Source organism: Coregonus clupeaformis, chromosome 7 (assembly GCF_020615455.1).
Source record: "Coregonus clupeaformis isolate EN_2021a chromosome 7, ASM2061545v1, whole genome shotgun sequence".
Lineage (NCBI taxonomy): Eukaryota > Metazoa > Chordata > Actinopteri > Salmoniformes > Salmonidae > Coregonus > Coregonus clupeaformis.
In genome coordinates this window covers 5,914,084-5,936,895 of record NC_059198.1, presented here as the reverse complement: position 1 = coordinate 5,936,895, position 22,812 = coordinate 5,914,084, and the positions used below count along the sequence as shown (strand labels likewise).

The 22,812-nt window shown below is 40.0% G+C and overlaps 1 gene segment (V, D, J or C); it reads right to left on the bottom strand.

Moving 5' to 3' along the window:
• Positions 1-1,683: 1,683 nt before the first annotated feature.
• LOC123491300 lies at positions 1,684-2,210 on the bottom strand. The segment is given in 2 exon segments: positions 1,684-2,018; positions 2,131-2,210. Coding segments are annotated over 2 exon segments (363 nt in total).
• Between the last annotated feature and the right edge of the window lie 20,602 nt (positions 2,211-22,812).

The window sequence follows — 22,812 nt, the reverse complement described above, 5'->3', positions numbered from 1 at the left end:
AGTGCCTTCAGAAAGTATTCATACCCCTTGACTTATTATACATTTTGTTGTGCTATAGCTTGAATTCAAAATGTATTAAATCATTTTTTTTCTCTCACTCATCTACACACAATACCTCATAATGACAATGTGAAAACATGTTTTTAGATATTCTTGCAAATGTATTGAGAATGAAATACAGAAATCTCATTTACATAAGCATTCACACTGAGTCAAAACTTTGTAGAAGCACATTTATCCGCAATTATATCTTTGAGTTGTCTTGGGTATGTCTGTATCAGCTTTGCACATCTGGATTTGGGGATTTTCTCCCATTCTTCCTTCCAGATTTTCTCAAGCTCTGTTAAGTTAGATGGACAGCGGCAATGAACAGCAATCTTCCAGTAATTCCCTAGTTTGTCAATTCGTTTCAAGTCTGGGCATTGGCTGGGCCACTCAAGGACATTCACATTCTTGTTCTGAAGCCTTTCCATCATTGCTTTGGCTAAATGCTTGGGGTCATTGTCCTGTTGGGATGGAAATCTTTGCCCCAGTCTGAGGTCGTTTGCACTCTGAAGCAGGTTCTCATCAAGGATTTGCCTGTATTTGGCTCCATGCATTGTTAACTCTATTCTTACCAGTCTCCCAGTCCCTGCCGCTGAAAAGCATCCCCATAGCATGATGCTGCCATCCCCATGCTTCACGGTAGGGATGGTGTTAGACAGGTGATTAGCTGTGCCTGGTTTTTTCCAGACATAGCGCTTTGCATTCAGTCCAAAGATTTCAATTTTTGTCTCATCCGACCACATAATCTTTTGCCTTATGATCTCAGAGTCTTTCACGTGCCTTTTTGCAAACTCCAGGTGTGCTGTAGAGACTCCAGGCATTCACCAGATTGGCGAAGTGCTGTAGAGACTGTTGTCCTTCTGGCAGGTTCTCCCATCTCAGGCAAGGAACTCTGTAGCTCTGTCAGAGTGGTCGTTGGGTTATTGATCACCTCCCTGACCAAGGTCCTTCTTGCCCGGTTGCTCAGTTTGGTCGGATGTCCAGCTCTAGGCAGAGTCTGGGTAGTTCCATATTTTTTCAATTTCCCAATGATTGAGACCACTGTGCTCTTGGAAACTTTAAACACTCTAGAAACAGTTTTAAGCCTTATGCCTCATCACAATTCTATCTCGGAGATCTACAGACAGTTCCTTGGACTTCATGTCCAACAATTGAATTGGCCACAGGTGGACTCCAATCAAGTTGTAGTGACATCTCAAGATCAAAGGAAATTGGATGCACCTGAGCACAATTTGGAGTGTCATAGCAAAGGGGTTTGAATACTTATGTAAATGAGATATTTCTGTATTTCATTTTCAATAAATGTGTAAAATAAAAACATTAAAATTGGGGGTCATTATGGAGTATTGTGTGTAGATGGGTGAGAAAATTAAAGGCTGTAACACAACAAAATGTGGAATAAGTCAAAGGGTATGAATACTTTCTGAAGGCACTGTATGTTGGCACTGTTGTAAATAAAAATTATAACACCTCAAGGTGTACACTGCTCTTTATTGGCAATGTATATATATATTCCCAATGTATCTATTTTTATAGAGCATTTTTTTTTATTCATATGATTATATTCTATTGAAACACAGAGGGTCATATGTGGTGCTTTTCGTTGATTCACAAGGGTATTCCGTTTTAGTACAGGTCCTGTGTTGTTTTGTATCACTGTGGTCTTCGAGCACAATAATACACAGCTGTGTCTTCAGTCTGCAGACTCTGTCCTGTTAAAGTTACTGTGCTGCTGGACGTGTCTCTGGAGATACTGAACTTGTTTTTCATCTTATCACTATAATATATGTTACCACTGCCGCATATATATCCAACCCACTCCAGTGCTTTTCCTGCAGGCTGTCCTACCCAACCTGTACAGTAGCTGGTGCTGGTTAAAGAATACCCAGAGACCTTACAGGAGAGGGTCAGAGGCTGTCCAGGCTGCAGGGTCATAGAGCCTGGCTGTGTGAGCTCAGTCTGACAGAACACACCTGTAAAACAAAACAAACAAAACAGTATAGAACTTTTAGTGAATCATATTTTCCAATTATTTTACTGAATATTACTCTATTGTTTGTTCGTATGTCGCTCCCCAAAACTCACAGGAGGCCCCTGCCAGCAGCACCAGCAGGTATGCAGGAAACATGGTTTGTGTTGAAGTTAGACTGGTGGGAGCTGCACTTGTTAATTCCGACTGAATGAAACACAGAAACACACGTTTCTTTATATACAGAGAGAAAAGGGGTGGAATTTTGCATACAGTTGAGAGAGTTGGTATAAGAAGAGAGTGAATCAACTAGTATCACACTGACATATTGAGTAGATTGATTGGTATGAGCTGCAACAACCTGCATTGCAAACTTTGGAATCTCACTTTGTTTACAGCATCTTATTACTATAAAAACAATTATCATTGTCATCAATGTTTCTTGCAATAGCACAGAATATAGCAATCTAACTGTTGGTGTCCCTAAAGGATCTATACTCTGCCAATTGCATTTTCATTTGTGAGATATTAATATTATTTTCAGTAAGTATATGTTTTTAATATTTTATTATTTTAGATATAATTGAGCATATGACCTGTATGTGAGAGTATGGTATGTGTCGACCAGTGTGTGTGTTGTTGATGACATGGTGTTGATGCTGACAGAGTGGACCATAGACTCTTTTTAGAGACATACTGAGATCAGTGTTGACCAGTTTTTGTATGGCATTGCAGCCTCTTGTGTCACTGTGTCTCTGGCACAATAATAAACAGCAGAGTCTTCAGTCTTCAAGCTGTTCAACTGGAGAAAAACCTGTTTCATGCTATATTTTCTGGAGATGGTGAACCGACCCTGAACAGACTGGGGGTAGTAAGTGCTACCACCATCACTGCCAGTAATAGCTGCAACCCATTCTAGTCCTTTCCCAGGAGCATGTCTGATCCAAGCCATGTAGTAGCCATTTATGTCTAAACCAGAGGCTGTACAGGTCAGTTGGTGGGATTCTCCAGGCTTTTTAATCACTGATCCAGACTCAATCAGCGTCTGACTCTGAACACCTGTTGAAAGAAAGTAACATTAGAGTTAATAGCTGGACTCAAAATCTCACATAATAACAATCTGAAGGTTTTCTTATAGCAATATTAAAGTTTCCACCTGTCAGGCCTATTATCATCAGTAGAAACACAGTAGTAAATGTCATGATGAACTCAGTATGATGTGTCTCTGTTCCTCAGTCTAGTCAGTGTGCCTTTCATCCTCTCTGCAGTGAGATAAGTAGTGATGGAAGAGCTGAGAGTTTTGCATTGACTCCTCCTCACAGCATGGGAAGATCACATAGAGTTTATACAGTCCATGGATTACTTCACTACTCAAGGGGCACTGTATTGTACATCTAGATGATTGTTAAGCGTTTAACTTACTTCATAACATGTTTATCACAATTATTTAAATATTCTTAGTATAGGGTATAGGGTTGTATAGGGTATTTTGACCAAGTACTTCTTTAGTATGTAAAATCTGGACATACTGGATTCATAATGATGCTGCCTAGTAAACACCACATGTTCTGCTAACAAGCATGCAATTATACTGTATTTCATGCCATAACAACCATCCAGTTAACCTAGCTCACCATCTAGTGGCCTGATTAGGGATGATTAGTCAAACCCATGGAAACAAACAAATAAAACAAGAAGAATGCTACTAAATTATATCATTCCATCACTAGTTCAATATCACTAGTTCTGTGCTAATACTGTGATATTAGTATAAGTATTTCTGCCAGCTAACATTTTATGTTCATAAGGGGCTAAGGGTTTTAGTACAGGTCTGGCCCTGGTTTGTATCACTGTGGAGCCGTGCACAGTAATTTTTTTTTAACTTGTTTTTTAGTGAATCTTTGAATCTAATCGTTCCACCACCCCAAATATGAGTACTCCAAAGAGTACTCAGAGATATTACAGGAGAGGGTCAGACTGTCCAGGCTCTATGGCCATTGGGCCTTGCTGGGTGAGTTCAACACCACAGTGCACAACTGTGAAAAAGAAAACAATTGACGACGATCCAAAGTAACTCAGCATTACTAATTAGTTGGTCTTTTGAAATAATAATCCTTAACTTCTTATTTGTGTGTTTCTATCCTCCCAAATGGAGAGAGACTCACAGGAGGCAGCTGCCAGCAGCAGCAGAGATGCAGGGAACATGGTTTGTGTTGAAGCTGAACTGGTAAATCTACACACAATACCCCATAATGACAAAGAAAAAACTGTTTTTTATTAGTTTTTTAAATATCACATTTACATAAGTATTCAGACCTTTTACTCAGTACTTTGTTGAAGCGCCTTTGGCAGCGATTACAGCCTCGAGTCTTCTTGGGTATGACGCTACAAGCTTGGCACAACTGTATTTGGGGAGTTTCTCCCATTCTTCTCTGCAGATCCTCTCAACCTCTGTCAGGTGGGATGGGGAGTGTTGCTGTACAGCTATTTTCAGGTCTCTTCAGAGATGTTCAATCACGTTCAAGTCAGGGCTCTGGCTGGGCCACAGAAGGACATTCAGAGACTTGTCCCGAAGCCGCTCCTGCGATGTCTTGGCTGTGTGCTTAGGGTCGTTGTCCTGTTGGAAGGTGAACCTTCGCCCCAGTCTGAGGTCCTGAGCGCTCTGGAGCAGGTTTTCATCAAGGATCTCTCTGTACTTTGCTCCGTTCATCTTTCACTTGATCCTGACTAGTCTCCCAGTCCCTACCGCTGAAACACATCCCCACAGCATGATGCTGCCACCACCATGCTTCACCGTAGGGATGGTGCCAGGTTTCCTCCAGATGTGGCGCTTGGCATTCAGGCCAAAGAGTTCAATCTTAGTTTCATCAGACCAGAGAATCTTGTTTCTCATGGTCTGAGAGTCCTTTAGGTGCCTTTTGGCATACTCCAAGCGGGCTGTCATGTGCCTTTTACTGAGGAGTGGCTTCTGTCTGGCCACTCCACCATAAAGGCCTGATTGGTGGAGTGCTGCAGAGATGGTTGTCCTTCTGGAGGTTCTCCCATCTCCACATAAGAACTGTGGAGCTCTGTTAGAGTGACCATCGGGTTCTTGGTCACTTCCCTGACCAAGGCCATTCTCCCCCGATTGCTCAGTTTGGCCGGTCTGCGAGCTCTAGGAAAAGTGTTGGTAGTTACAAACTTCTTCCATTTAAGAATGATGGAGGCCACTGTGTTCTTGGGGACCTTCAATGCTGCAGAAATGTTTTGGTACCCTTCCCCAGATCTGTACCTCGACACAATCCTGTCTCGGAGCTCTACGGACAATTATTTCGACCTCATGGCTTGGTTTTTGCTCTGACATGCACAGCCAACTGTGGGACCTTATATAGACAGGTGTGTGCCTTTCCAAATCATGTTCAATCAATTGAATTTACCACATGTGGACTCCAATCAAGTTGTAGAAACATCTCAAGGATGATCAATGGAAACAGGATGCACCTGAGCTCAATTTCGAGTCTAATAGCAAAGGGTCTGAATACTTATGTAAATAAGGTATCTGTTTTAAATTTTGTATACATTTGCAAAAATTTCTAAAAACCTATTTTTGCTTCGTCATTATGGGGTATTGTGTGTAGATTGATGAGGATTTGTATTTCTTTAATCCATTTTTAGAATAAAGCTGCAATGTAACAAAATGTTGAAAAAGTCAAGGGGTCTGAATACTTTCCGAATGCACTGTAACAAGGTTTATGTTGAAGCTGCAACTTTTCTTCTCCAACTGAGTGAAGGACACACCTCCTTATATACAGAAAATAGCTTATTTGCATAGAGGTGAGGGAGTTGGTATAAGAGGAACAAGAAGAAAAAAATCTAAATTGTGTATATTTGTTATAAACTGCATCAACCTTTATTACTGACTGAAATGAAATACAAAATTCAGTGAACTTTGTACTGTCTCTTTATTTACATTATGTTATTAAAATCACCACAATTATTATTGTAATCAATGTGTCTTGAAATGTCACAGAATATAGTAATCTAAATGTTGGTGTCTCTCGAGGATCTATACTCGGCCCATTACATATTTAAATTTGTATTATTAAGTTTACTTCATATTCTTATCCAAGTGGCAGGTGTTATTTTAGATTGAATTGAGAGTATAACCTGCGTATGACATGGTATATGTTAACCAATGTGTGTTATTGATGCCATGAGTGGAACATAGAATCATAGGGCCAGTTTCCCAGACACAGATTAAGCCTAATCCTTGACTAAAAAGCACTTTTAAAGTTTTAAAAGCACTTTTAATTGAGCTTCTCTATTGAGAATGCTTTTCAGTCCAGGACTTTGCTTAATCTGTGTCTGAAAAACCACCCCCTAGAAACTTTCATACTAAGATCAGTGTCCACCAGTTTTTGAACAGTGCTGCAGCCTCCATGTGTCACTGTGTCTCTTGAGCACAATACGTCTTCAGTGTTCAGGACTGTTCATCTGGAGATACACCTGCTGCTTGCTATTGTCTCTGGAGATGGTGAACCAACCCGTAACTGACTGGGAGTAGTAAGTCTTGCCACCACCATCGTTAATAGCTGCAACCCACTCCAGTCCTTTCCCAGGAGCCTTTCTGATCCAATAATTCCAGTTGTTGCCACCAAATCCAGCATATGTGCAGGTCAGTTTGTGTGATTCTCCAGGTTTCATAACTACACATTCAGACTGAGTGAGTGTCTGACCATGAACACCCGTGGAGACAAAGCAACATAGAGTTAATACCTTGACTCAAAAACAAATTGTTTACATAAAACCAGTCTTAAAGTGTTTACCTGTCAAACCTATAATCATCAGTAGTAAAGCAATAGTATATTTCATCATGAACTGTCAGAAGTTATGGTGTGTCCCTGTTCTTCAGTCTAGTCAGTGCTTCAGTCCCTCTCCTCCACTCTGCAGTGAGATAAGTAGTGATGGAAGAGGTCAGAGTTTTGCATTGACTCCTCCTCACAGGGTGGGAAGATGGAGAGATCGCCCTCTAGTGGTTAAAAGGAGGGGTGATTAGTTAATCTGTACTGCATACATACAGACAGAATACACCACACAATAGGCTCTATGCACGCATCACTTCCGCATTGGCGTAAGGATGCTTGGGCATTTCCGGTTACCGGAAAAAAACATTAGACAGCGACAGTAGACCGTTATGATGGCAGAGATGAAGTTTACAAGGTGTTTGCTGGAGTTGCCTAAAGTATCTGTTAATGATATACGGAGGGTCGTCCGGACATCCAGTACGACACCACGTAGCAAACTGGATAAAGGCTTCAAATTTTAAGCTTCTTATTTTCTTTGCAACTTTGAAGGTAATATGCTAACGCTAGCTAGCCTGAGCTAGAAGCCTTGCTTTGGTGTTTTAAGTCATAACTCCGTCCTGCTTCAGGTTAATCATGCTTTAAATAAAGTTTAATCATGTGTATATACCTCTCACTTCATGTGTTTGTACTTTTATGAAAGTATCAGGTAAAAACAGGGCTACAAATGAGATCTCTGTGAGAGCCCACTGCTACCACTCAATGAAGAAACTAAAGCCACCACACCAGCTGAGAGTAGGACTAGATTAAGTGACATGTTCAAAGTTCTGTTGAACTTGTTCAAGGTTCTGTTCAACACATGTTTTACTCGTTTAATGTTACCACAGCTTTGATTGCCATTGCTAAGAGAACACTTTAGAACTTTAGTGGTTTTCACGACAACAGTGGTAGCCTAATACAGACCAGGGTAGCTGAGTGGGAATTGCCATGCTTTGTTCTTGGGTCTGTTGTAAACAAATTGGAGTTTGGTTTGAAATGTAAACAATAATGAGATTACTACTTTTTCCTGACTTGATGACTGCAATGATAGTAACATATTCCACTCAGCTATTCTTCAAACTGCTGATGTTCTACTCAAAACTGTCCTGTCATCTTTACTTCTTTCTTTATAAACATATGGCCCAACTTCGTTGCTTTTGTACTTGATGTTTCTACTTTTCAAGAGGAATTAGGAGCAAAACCTTCACTCTACTGTTGTTATTGGTACTAGGCTACAATGTTGTACCACTCACCTACTGCTCTGCCAATACTGTTTGAAGGTAGGTAAATGGCACAAGACAATAGGTAAGAGGTTGTAAGAAAGTTGACTCGTCAAATGTTAATCACCCACCGTTTATGAAATTCACTGTCTTTGAGAAAAATAAAAAAACTAACAGAAGAATTGCATCTGGCAGACACTGTACAGGACACTTTCGTACGTTTACACGTCATCGTGTTATAAGTCAAGACGAAGTATTACAAGTAAAAACATTAACATGGAACAAGCTCCCTCACGACGCCAGGACAGCGGAGTCACTCACCACCTTCCAGAGACATTTGAAACCCCACCTCTTTAAGGAATACCTGGGATAGGATAAAGTAATCCTTCTACCCCCCTTACTCCAACCCCCCCACCTCACCCCCAACCCCCCAAAAAAATAAAAAAAAATAAAATAAAATAAAAAATTAAAACATTGTAAAGTGGTTATCCCACTGGCTATAAGGTGAATGCACCTATTTGTAAGTCGCTCTGGATAAGAGCGTCTACTAAATGACGTAAATGTAAATGTAATTAAGATAAACAACAACAACGATGAAAATTAACAGTTTCGGATGTTTTTGACGACAAGCATTCAATGCTAACATACGGTAGCACAGCATTCTACGATAACCGGAAGTTTACATCCATCCTGACATTTAACCGAAAATACGTAATGTGCATATCGCCTATTAAAAGGGAAACATGATGCTAATCATACTTCAAGGCTAGGTAACATAAACATAACCACATGTAACATATGGATTTGCATTAGCAACCACATGTAACATATGGATTTGCAAACATTTTTGAGTTATTACATGAAACAATCAGAATTCCGAAGAATGCCGAAGTCATGTCAGAAAAGCTTTTTCCAGGGTGTGATATAATATGGAAGACCCAGCAAGCCAGCCTATTCCCTATAATGTAAACTCCAACAGAAATAACTTCAAATCTATAAATTCTACTTAAACCAAAATGTTTGCACTCATGACTACTGGTTTCAATTACATTTTCAGATAATTTACAAGCAAATACTTTATGAATGTATTGTTACAAAACAACTTTCAAGGTTGCTAGCCAACTATCCTGCTAATGTTAGCTCTACTAGCCCGCTAACGTTAGCCCTACCAGCCTGCTAACAACACATAGGTTACAGCTACATTCAAGTAAACAAAAGTTTTGGAAATACATAACACCATCCAACCAGTTATCATCTAACGTAATCAAAGAATGTTAGCTACATGTATATGCAGTTATCTTAGCCAGCAAGCAAGCCAGCCAGCCAGCTAATATTAGCTATTTGTCAACTATTAGCTTAGCCAGCCTAGCCAACCACCATTGTTATGGTTGGCAAAGCCAGAGCACAGCAACTGCAGACCAGCTAGAACACAACTAACACAACAGAAGTAAAACATAACCGCAGATCAAAAGCAAAAAGAGAGCAGAGACTTACATATTGATGGATGGGGCTCATCCGATGGTAAAACTTTTAAAAGAGTGCAGGCTGAGATAGCTACCAAAGCGAGTGGGAGGCGGGCAATTCATCGGGCCGAGGGAGAGTCAGTAAGGGAAATCCAATAGCTACAGTCGTGGTCAAAAGTTTTGAGAATTACACAAATATTAATTTTCACAAAGTCTGCTGCCTCAGTTTTTATGATGGCAATTTGCATATACTACAGAATGTTATGAAGAGTGATCAGATGAATTGAAATTAATTGCAAAGTCCCTCTTTGCCATGGAAATGAACTTAATCCCAGAAAAACATTTCCACTGCATTTCAGCCCTGCCACAAAAGGACCAGCTGACATCATGTCAGTGATTCTCTCGTTAACACAGGTGAGAGTGTTGATGAGGACAAGGCTGGAGATCACTCTGTCATGCTGATGAGTTAGAATAACAGACTGGAAGCTTTAAAAGGAGGGTGGTGCTTGAAATCATTGTTCTTCCTCTGTTAACCATGGTTAACTGCAAGGAAACACGTGCCGTCATCATTGCTTTGCACAAAAAGGTATTCACAGGTAAGGATATTGCTGCTAGTAAGATTGCACCTAAATCAACCATTTATCGGATCATCAAGAACTTCAAGGAGAGAGGTTAAATTGTTGTGAAGGCGACATCAGGGTGCCCAAGAAAGTCCAGCAAGCGCCAGGACCGTCTCCTAAAGTTGATACAGCTGCGGGATCGGGACACCACCAGTGCAGAGCTTGCTCAGGAATGGCAGCAGGCAGGTGTGAGTGCATCTGCACGCACAGTGAGGCGAAGACTTTGGAGGATGGCCTGGTGTCAAGAAGGGCAGCGAGGAAGCCACTTCTCTCCAGGAAAACATCAGGGACAGACTGATATTCTGCAAAAGGTACAGGGATTGGACTGCTGAGGACTGGGGTAAAGTCATTTTCTCTGATGAATCCCCTTTCCGATTGTTTGGGGCATCCGGAAAAAAGCTTGTCGGAGAAGACAAGGTGAGCGCTACCATCAGTCCTGTGTCATGCCAACAGTAAAGCATCCTGAGACCATTCATGTGTGGGGTTGCTTCTCAGCCAAGGAGTGGGCTCACTCACAATTTTGCCTAAGAACACAGCCATGAATAAAGAATGGTACCAACACATCCTCCGAGAGCAACTTCTCCCAACCATCCAAGAACAGTTTGGTGACGACCAATGCCTTTTCCAGCATGATGGAGCACCTTGCCATAAGGCAAAAGTGATAACTAAGTGGCTCGGGGAACAAAACATCGACATTTTGGGTCCATGGCCAGGAAACTCCCCAGACCATAATCCCATTGAGAACTTGTGGTCGATCCTCAAGAGTCAGGTGGACAAACAAAACCCCACAAATTCTGACAAACTCCAAGTATTGATTATGCAAGAATGGGCTGCCATCAGTCAGGATGTGGCCCAGAAGTTAATTGACAGAATGCCAGGGCGGTTTGCAGAGGTCTTGAAAAAGAATGGTCAACACTGAAAATATTGACTCTTTGCATAAACTTAATGTAATTGTCAATAAAAGCCTTTGACACTTATGGAATGCTTGTAATTATACTTCAGTATACCATAGTAACATCTGACAAAAATATCTAAAAATACTGAAGCAGCAAACTTTGTGAAGACCAATACTTGTGTCATTCTCAAAACTTTTGACCACGACTGTATATAGCGAGAAAAATCAAAGAAATATAGATTCCAGATGTCAGTCAGCTAGTGTGCTAGCACTAGGCCAAGGTGGGAAAAGTTACAAAACTCCCGTAGCCTAACTTCACAGATAACATGCCGAAAAGTTGACAAAACAAAAAGGAGAACTGATGAGGTACTACACCATTAGAGCAAGCAGGAATGATTTTCTCTTTGTTTTGAGCCCATGCCAAGAAGGCACCAGAGCATGCCATGCTATTGGGTTCCCACTAGATAAGACAACCACACATTCTGTGAAGAGCATGAGGATGCTAAAGTTAACCAACTTGCGCTAGCTACCGAGCTAGCATACGAACTCAGTAGCACAGAGTAGATTCTCCAAATGATGTTGGAAAATAGTGCATTGTGGGTAGTTTAGAAGACATCTGGAAATAAGGTAAAAAATATATAATAACCCCAAAACATAACGACACTGAACAAAAATATAAACGCAACATGTAAAGTGTTGATCACATAAATGTTCCATATGCACAAAAAGCTTATTTCTCTCAAATGTTTTGTTTACATCCCTGATAGTGAGTATTTCTCATTTTGCCAAGATAATCCATCCACCTGACAGGTGTGGCATATCAAGAAGCTGATTAAACAGAATGATCATTACGCAGGTGGACCTTGTGCTGTTTTGTCACACAACACAGTGCCACAGATGTCTCAAGTTTTGCGGGAGTGTGCAATTGGCATGCTGACTGCAGGAATGTCCACCAGAGCTGTTGCCAGATAATTGAATGTTAATTTCTTTACCATAAGCTGCCACCAACGTCGTTTTAGAGAATTTGGCAATACCTCAAACCGGCCTCACAACCGCAGACCACGTGTATGGTGTTGTGCGGGCAAGTGGTTTGCTGATATCAATGTTGTGAACAGAGTTTCCCATGATGGCGGTGGGGTTATGGTATGGGCAGGCAGTAACAGTACAGATGAAGATGAAAAATGATCAGGCCTCCTGTACATCTTACTGTAGAAATTATTGTTGAAAACTAAAATACAAGTAATAATTTTTATTCTGAACTGGAATAAACTGATTGAAGCAAGATGCTTTTTGAGGCAAACACACTCACACAGTTCTGGGTTGCTCATCTACAGCAGGAAGCGGTCTCCTGCCTGTAAGCAGTAAATGTTCTGATCCAGTTTGGCACCACATACCAATGCGAGTCAGGGTTCTCAACTCTGACATACTTAAAAAACAAGTACAGAAACAGTCTCAATGCTGAGCATGAGCCCAGAATACACATGCTTGTTGAAATCTTCAACCAGCCACACACCTCTCATTAGTGTGTGTGTTTTCTGGTCTACATCTGTGTGATGTGATCAATCAGTTTATTCCAGTTCAGAATAAAAATATGTTTTGTATTTTAACAGCAACAGTTCCAACCAAGGCTTTCTTTCAACAATAATTTATACAGTAAGATGTACAGTAGGCCTGATAATTTTTCATCTGTACTGTTACTTAGGGTTGCACTATCAAATAGGCTGTGTGTGTGTTCTGTGTAATGAGTACTCAGGGAGAAAAAGGTATAGATTCACGCGCAGAGTGCGGCAGGTGTTTATTTAGCCTTCGCAGAAGGCAGGAATCGTGGTCACAGGCAGGCAATGGTCATACACAGGAAGGCAAACAGGAGGGTGAAACAAAACTAGGACTGAGGGCTAAAACTGGTTCTCACAAACGAGCTAGGAAAAGGCTTAGTAGAGTCAAAATGAACAATACCTCACAAAGCACAAACAGAATGAACTGAACTAAATAAGGAGCTGATGAGACCAGGTGAGTAACTAACACAGGTGAAATCAATGAACAAAAATGAAAGACAGGGCTACGTTCAAGAACACAAGGATGACTAAGAAAATGAATACAGAACCTTACATTCTGTTATTCATCTGTGTGACATGATCAATAATACACAGCTGTGTCTTCCGTCTACAGAATCTGTCCTTTTAAAGTTAGTGTGCTGCTGGACGTGTCTCTTGTGATGCTAAACTTGTTTTTCAGTTTATAGCTGTAATATGTGCTACCTTTGTGACAAATGAATCCGATCCACTCCAGTGCTTTTCCTGTAGGTTAGCGATTCATCCCTGTACAGTAGCTGGTGCTGGTTAAAGAATACCAAGAGACCTTACAGGAGAGGGTTAGAGGCTGTCCAGACTGCAGGGTCATAGAGCCTGGCTGTGTGAGCTCAGTCTGACAGAACACCAATGGTATTTGTTGATGTATCAGTCCCCCAAAACTCACAGGATGTAGCTGCCAGTGTCGTAGAAATATTTGACTCAAAAGTAGTCAACTCAAAAATATCTCTCAAGAGACTGGAGCTTGTGAATCCAAAAATTAGACTTTATTATTTGCATAACAAAGCCGAGCTTGCTCCATGGAGCAACTGTATCTCTGCAGCTCAGAGATCTCTTTTATACACACACAAATGCACAGTCATGTTTACATAGCATACAAAGCTACTCCCCTTAAAATAACTGATTAACATCTTTAACTGCCACCCCACCAATAACACATGTTGTTTACTCCAAAAGGCCATGGGCGCTTTTGCCTCTTTCCCTTTTCTCATTATATTGGTGGCGTGGCTCAGACACTTTTAAAAATAATATACATACATTAATAAAGCATGTTTACATACTGTATTGGCTATATTCCTTATTTAGACATGCATCTGGATTATAAAATGTCAATCATGTTTACTATATTTTACCTTTGACATTTCCCAACATTTTCCTTAATGATACATAAAATATTACCATACCAGCAGCAACAGCAGAGATGCAGGGAACATTGTTTGTGTTGAAGATGAACTGATGGCAACTGCACTTATGCTAACTGAGTGAACGAGAGAGAGATATATTCCTCTTTATATACAAGAGAGGAGAGTTGCTTTGCATAGAGTGAAAGAAGACGTTACTTGTATCACAGTGACATGTTATACACAGAATCAGTGTCAGAATTTAATGGCTGGTGTCCTCCAAGGATAAATACTTGGTCCATTACTTTTTTTGACTTGATGTTAACGTTTTATTTAGATTATTACTTACAGATTTTATTCTGTTTGCTGATTATATTTTCAGTGAAGTGACGATGGTTAACTATAGATAGCTAGTATGAACTCTGTATTTACTTGAACATTGACACCTCTTATATCGCAAATAAGATACAACACACCATGTAAAGTAAAATGTACAGAGGAATGATTTCATCATTTAGTTTGTGTATTTTCGTACTTGATTTACTATGTAGACATATATGAATGGTACAACAGTTTCTGGTGGGGAAAATACAGTATGATTGAGTTTGTTTTCTACTCACTACTGTTGGGATATTTGTACAGCTTTGGGGCTCGTTTGTATCACTGTGGTATCGAGAACAGTAATAGACAGCTGTGTCTTCAGTCTGCAGACTCTGTCCTATTAAAGTCACTGTGATTACCAAAGACTCTCCAGAATTTATAACCATTGAACTTGGCTGGGTGAGCTCAAGACCACAGTGTACACCTGTTAAGAAACATCATCATATCATATAGAAAAATCTCAAATGTACTGCTATTTTAAAGCTATGTAAGCATGAATTACATAATATATTCCTTTAAACATGTTATAAGTCTGTTAAACACCCAAATCCTGAGAGACATGATATAGCTGCCAACAACAACAGCAGAGAATCAGGGAACATGGTTTGTGTTGAAGCTGAACTGGTGGGAGTTTACCTTCTTCACTCTCCAGGACTCAGAGAGAGAGAGAGATGTGAGTCACACAGATAGACTGCTATCAAATCAGGCAGAGAGTGAGATGAAAAGAGTTAAAAGTTAGAAAGCTATGTGTAATTTGTATAAGAAGGTAGGTACAATATGACAGGGTTAGGAATTTCAGAAAACCCTCTGTGAACCATATTGACTTTTGACGCTTCACTTATGGGATGGGACTATATTATGTTTAGAAAACAGCCCTAGGACTATTTTTTTAGCAATCGTAATATTTTTAACCTTATCAACAAAAAATGATGTATTCATCAGAGTTAAATTAACTATGGAGTGTTGAATTTATGACCATAGAGTGTTCCATTTAGAGTCAAATAGTTATGAAATCAACACTCTGCAACTTTTAAACAGAAAGAAAATCTACACCCAATTTGCTGTGTATTTTTGAATATTGAATTTCACTGAATGTGCTTTTTAACATTTTGCTCTTAAAACTGTCATCCTATCATACTCTGTTGTTCTTACAGTAATCTGTGTGTTAGCATTTTGTTTTTGTACAGGTCTTCCATTGAGCTGTTGCACTGTGCCTCTAGTTTTTGCACAATAATAAACAGCTCTGTCCTCAGCCTGCAGACTGGTGATGTCTAAGTACAGTACATTACTACTGTCTCTGGAGATGGTGAATCTGCTCTTAAAAGAGGATCCAGAGTTGATGGATCCACTGGCCCAGATGATCCAATCCACTCCAGTGTTTTTCCCTAGCTGCTGTGTATCCAACCTGTACCATAGTCTGTCAGGGCATAGCCAGATACTTGGCAAGATAGTTTCACTGACTCTCCAGGAGCTTTGAGTTGAGCAGGGAAGGAGGTCAAACTAATGCTGTGTATATCTGAATAAGAGCAGGGAGAAGAGAGAGAGAGATGAGAGGCATTCATCAAAAACAATGTCACAATAGCAGAACAACTGACTAACACAATGGGAAAACAACTGACTAACACGGTGGGAAAACAACTGACTACCACAATAGCAAACCAACTGACTAACACAATAGCAAAACAACTGGCTAACACAATGGTAAAACAACTGACTAACACAATGGCAAAACAACTGACTAACACAGTGGGAAAACAACTGACTAACACAATGGGAAAACAACTGACTAACACAATAGCAAAACAACTGACTAAAACAATGGGAAAACAACTGACTAAAACAATGGCAAATCAACTGACAAACACAATGCTTTGATGTCGTCCTTATTCAAAGAGACTAAAATCCCCCACTTACATGGCAGGAATGCCAGGAGGGAGTAGGGTGTAAGAACATATTTCTCTGTTGTATGGCAGACATTGTCTGTCTGGTTACTAACAAACAGGGTGGTTACAGTGATGAAGGTTGTGTCAGAACAGGTCTTTGATATAGCAGAGGGAGGGGGTTTATTTGCATACTGTCTGTCCTACAAAGACAGGTGTCTGATGCATTACTGGATGCATTATGTATGCGTAATATATCATAATATATGCACATACTGTACATACAGTGCATTCGGAAAGTATTCAGACCCCTTACCTTTTTCCACATTTTGTTATGTTACAGCCTTATTCTAAAATTGATTAAATAAAACATGTTTATCATCAATCTACACACAATACCCCATAATGAAAAATAGAGAGAACAGGTTTTTAGAAAAAAAAAATCAGTGGCAGGGACTGGGAGACTCGTCAGGATCGAGGGAAAGATGAACGGAGCAAAGCTCCAGAGCGCTCAAGACCTCAGACTGGGACAAAAGTTCACCTTCCAACAGGACAACGACCCTAAGCACACAGCCAAGACAACGCAGGATCGGCTTCGGGACAAGTCTCTGAATGTCCTTGAGTGGCCCAGCCAGAGCCCGGACTTGAACCCGATCGAATATCTCTGGAGACGTGAAAATAGCTGTACAGCGACGCTCCCCATCCAACCTGACAGAGCTTAATAGGATCTGCAGAGAAGAATGGGAGAAACTAAAAAAAATACCTGTGTGCCAAGCTTTTCTCATGCTTAACCTGTTTCATGTCATGAACAAACTTTATGTTGTAAGTATTGTAGAAATATTGTATCACAGGAAGTTTGAGTTTTATATTGACTCAGATTGCCCTTCTGGTAGATACACGGTATAAATTTTAACTGTTCAGGGAGGAGTGAGTTTTAATACAGGTCTGCTGCTGGTTTGTTGTAACTGTGGAGGCGAGCATAGTAATAGACAGCTGTGTCTTCAGTCTGCAGACTCTGAACTTTAAAAACAACGTGTTGCTGGAAGTGTCCCCTCTGGTGATGCTGAACTTGTTTTTCAGTGAATCTTTATAAACTGTGCTTCCACCACTTTCAATATATCCAATCACTCCAGTTCTTTCTGTGTGGGCTGTGGGAATCCAAGCTGTATAAAAGCTAGTAACTGAATACGAGACCTTACAGGAGATGGTCAGTGGTTGACCGGGCTGGACAGTCATAGAGGCTGGCTGAGTGAGTTCATAACTCTGTACACCTGTTGAAAGGAAAAAATTATCAATATTGCAAATCCAAGTAACATGATTTTTTGCATTACATTAAAGTCTGATCCAGTTTTCTTATTGTGCCTGTCCCCATATAGACACTCACACCAACAGCTACAGTAGCAGCAGCAGATAAGCAGGGAACATGGTTTTGTGTTGAAGCTGAACTGGTGGGAGCTGTTCTTCTACTCTCCAGGACTCAGATGGACATACCAGGTCTAACATACATAGAGAGACTGTTTATATAATGGAGAGGAGAGAGAGGGTTAAGATTACATTTGCATAATGATAATCAGGTATAAAAGACTGAGAATATCAGTGCAAATGGGGTGAAATTATGTGATAATGTTTCAGTTTTTAATACTACACTTTATGGAAGGTGAAACTGTAAAATGGTTAAACTTTGTTTTCTTATTATTGGTAACTTTACTGTATGAATCAAGTTATTATTTTAAAAACAAATGTAAGGTGGTGCTTGTGAACATATTTACATATTAAATCATTCATCAAAAATAAATGAGGTTGTCTGTGCTGAATGTGGAAGTGGTTTTTGTACAGCTACTCCCATTAGTTTAACCACTGTGACTCTTTAGCACATTTATACACTGCTGAATGTCCTCACTCTTCAGACTGTTCATCTGTAGGTACAGCTTACTGCTGGAGTCATTGTGGTGTCTGAAAAATATGTTGCTAATTATGCTGTGATGATAAGAAGTCCGCTGACGCTGTACTTTGATTATAAAGGTTTATTCCATCAAAGGATTCCAGCGTCAATTTACAGACATCTGCAGATATCTGGAGAATAACCGGACCCAAATCTCTGATATGTTATTTCTTCCCGTCCTTTGTTCAAAACATGGTATTTATATCCAATGTAACATAATATGGTGTGATTTTAAAAGACCAATCCCTGGCCTCCACATATCTCCAAATGTCCTCTATTCCAAGAAGCCTATGTAGTAATGCTTTCCAGATGTTTCAGCAAAGCAGAGTAAAGTTCATCTGTTAAACCATTTGCAAATGTCAGCAAAATCATAGACCCTCAGACATTACATATTTGCCCCCTTCGAGACTAATTAAGTTCTTAATTTTTGTTCGTGAGTAACTTCAGCAATAAACCAAAATGTATGGAGAGTAAACACATGTTAATATAGACACATTTTTGTATGGAGTGTAAATAAATTGTTATGGAGTATAAGAGCGAAAAACCTGTCTGGCAGCTTTCATTCCAAATATCCATCAGTCAATCAAGACAGGAAAATTCTCTCACGGCCCCTCTGCCCCAGGCGCACCACCTAAGTACTCCAGATCAATTTATAAATCTTTATCAATGCATTTTTAAGCTATGATGCAATTGAATAGCACATGAAAACCTCAACAAACAAAATACAATCAAAAATATCCACATTCAGGCTGGTCGACCCATCGGACCCTCCTGTGGATTCTCTCTGTCCCTGCCTAGACCCAATATCCCTAAGCTTCAACGAAATAAACAAAAACATCTGAGGTCCCCACATATTCCAACAACAGAAAACATAATTCTTCAAAAATTAATACAGAAAGTATGACAAAAATTATGTATTACATGCAAATATGTCTATATACCATTGCAGACACTGAATGTAGTCCACTATCACTTCATCTCCTCAGCACGTGTCGACTTACACAAAACGTTGATGATGGAATCTGAACATTTCCACACCTTCCTTGTTCCACTTCCTCCAGCCATTCATATTGTCCATGTTTGATATTTGAATGCCACTCACATCCCCATATACTTCTGGAAGAAAAGAAAACACCAACCAGTATCTTTTGCAAAACAACACATGCAAATTAAAACATCAATATCAACAATAATATAAGAATGATATATATATATATATATATATATATATATATATATATATATATATATATATATATATATATATGAATCACATTCCATTTCCCCCTTTGATTCATAACAAAAACACTAAATATCACAATAATATGTAAAGACGTGAAAAATTATCGTACAATCAGATATTGAAAATTTCCTAGAGTTACTTCAACCTAAGTTTCATAACATTTTAGTCTGACTTTTTTCTCCAATTTTTCAAAAACCATTTCACTGATTTATCCACAAAACTCCTTCCCATTTTCTGAGGATATTCAATCGGGAAATTCCGACCTGCTTATGACTTCTTTACACAAGAACTTTGCAACCAACTGAGAATCTTTTAGCTTAGTTTGACATATTATGCACCTCTTGGTGTAGGAATGTAACCAAGAATAACAGTCACACCCCTGCAAACATGATTTTTCAGACAGATTATGCACCTGCCTATGACATAGTCAACCTATTCAAGCAAATATGGTTCCCAAAAACCATACTCCTTTGTGATCTTTCTCCTAACCTCCCCCTTGCAACATTAGCTAACCCCTAGCTTCCTAAATCATCAGACCTAATAGGTCTAGAGGCGTTACTATCAACCCCTCATGGTTTCTCCCAAAACAACAATTGATTGCTACTCTAAGGATTTTTTCATTGTTTTCAAAACACCTGCTTTTGAAAGTCATCTTTCAATTTATACTGATTTTTCCAAGGAGGTCTGGCTCCTGGTCGAAGTTCAACTTTCACCGGTTGGGCTGATTTCACAAGTCCAATATCAGTACTACTTTGAAACCTCAAACATTCTTAAACGTGTTGCAACATCTCCTCTTTCATAGGGTCATAATTCATCTTCACACTACAAATAGATTCATGTGTCATCCATACAGCTTGTGGCTCTCCTTGTCCTTGAGCCGAAATCATTATCTTGAGAAATCGCTGATCTTCACTCATCCAAATCCCCAAATTCTCTTTCATCGGTACGAAAACAGCTTTCTCTGCTTCTGTCATCATTTCCCCTATTTCCTTCTGCTCATAGCCTTCAGAAACCAACAAGGTCACATGTGGCACACTCTTCTCAATCTCAAATTCTTTATCCAGATAATCGCCTGTGTTTATCTTCATAGCTAGCTCCTTGTGGTCCTAAAATTCATGCAACATGAGCTGAGTTGAACTTTCTTTGGTTGATGACTCAACCATTCCTCTGTGTTCGATTGGGCAGCATTCTTGAAATACTTGAGCGCACAATGAAATGGATATTCCGGAAGCTCGCATCTGGCATGTTTGTCACAATGAATTTCTCCCATATCTTAGCCTGCTTCAAAAAAATCTTCACTGAGATTTCCCAATCCAGAATACTGAAGAAGAATCCATCTCTGTCGTCATCAACAATTGGTAAACCTTTCTTTGGCACTTCTACCAGACAGCCGTCTGGTGTACATTTCATTGTACAGTTCAATTTACACAATGCATCTCTTCCCAGTAATGCAATAGGTGTATGTTCTGATACCAGTATGGGTATTGTAATTTTCTGATTTTCATAGCAGAGCTCAATTGGTTCCGTAAGAGGAATCAGCTGTTTCACTCCCTCAAATCCGATTGTCCTAATTAGTTGATTGGACATAGGGAGATGTGTAGCATCTTCAGGCCGAACACAGGTAAAAGCAGCTCAGCTATCCGCCATCACTTCCAATGGTCGTTTGTTTACTTTCACCTCAATTGTAGGATCTTTTTCCGGTCCTGATGCTACCAGCTCACACCCCTCTTTCGGATCTTCTGGGCACCTCTAGAATCCTTGCTCCGGGCCCCTATAAGGGTTCACCGGTCCTCCAGATGATCTTGACTGGCCCCTGTATCTTTCTCTGAAATTCCCTCTGGTGTTTCCTCCTGGCCCATTACACTCACGGGCAAAGTGACCAACCTGTCCACAATTATAACACACTTCTGAAGATTGCTGGAAGTATGGCTTAAATCTTCCTCCTCTTCCTCTTCCTAAGCCTTCTCGTCCTCTTCCTCTCCAATTCTGTCTCTGTCCAGAAACTGGCTGTGGAAATGAAACAACTGGTACCGCTATTGGTGGCTGGTACAATTGCGGTTGGAACTGGTTCGGTTGAAGCTGTGGCAGTGATTGTTGATTTGGTGCACACTGATTCTGCATAACCAAAGCTTGTTTCTTCTCCTTCTTATTCTCCACTAGCTGTATTTGATTGAGTTTTCTGTGAGTTTCTTGGTCCTGTTCTTTCTGGTTGTGTTCCTTTTTCCGGTACAGGTCCACTTGATGGGCTATATTATCTGTATAGACACCTTTTGTCATGCTTCCAAGTCCAACCACCTCTGCCAGTTTGCTCCTTACTGGTGAGGGCAGTCCCATCTGTAGTTTAGCTCTCAAAATTGACTGCTCAATTTGACTCATATCTGGATCATTTCCGGTAATATTTCTCCACACTTGATGAACTCTTGACCAGGGACGGCCTGTTCAATAGGGCGATATGGGCGACGCACTGCCAAACGGGAAAAGGAAGGGATTTTTTTTCTAATCAATTATATCACGGCAACAGTAGTTATCAGTGTTGTATTCTATACGTCTGATCTGCCACAGTGCCACACTGCCACTAAATGTCGAATCAGGCTAAAGTCGTGCTTCAAATGGCTCCACCCCCTTTTGGGGCGATTTCAGTCAGATTGAAAATCGTCCAGAACTTCTGTCATAGACTCCCATGTAAAATCTATTTTTTTCAAATTTCAGAGCCTTCAATACAATCTCAATGGGTGTCTGTGGGCTTGCACTACGCGACTTTCGTCACATGAACGTAACTAAGAAAAGAGAGGGTAGCAGCGTCAATCAATTCACTACTACTATCAACATGGCTAGGCTTCAGTGCAACTTTCGATTGTGTCTTTGAAAGAATTTCCTTTTTGTCGGCGAACAAATGAAGATAAATTGGCAACGAAACAATTAGACCTCCCAGACCAAATTTAATAATTCAACAGGTTTCTACTAAAGGGGGAAGTCCTACACCCGAGAATTTTCCAAAAAATGGTACGCAACGAAAAATAACATTGCCACTCAACTGGATGAGGGATACAGGCTAGCTGTCCCAACGATTAGGTTAGTGTTGATAATCACAAGTTTACTGGAGAACTGAGACTAAGTAGAGACTTTGGACAGGGTGGATATGGTTATATTGCGATATTGTCAATACAGTATATCGTGAAAGCATCACTATGTAACTCGATTTCTTTCACCCCAATCCCTCAAATTAACGGTAAATAACTGAATTATTTGTCCCCACATTTAGCTAAGATGATTAGCTAGCCAGCTAAAATGTTTTATTTAGTTAGCAGTCGCATCTACAATAGTTTACTGTCAATAACATCTCCAAAATGACGTGGTGTCTCCAATTGTGTTGACATTTTACAATTGCGATGCGCATCCATGAGT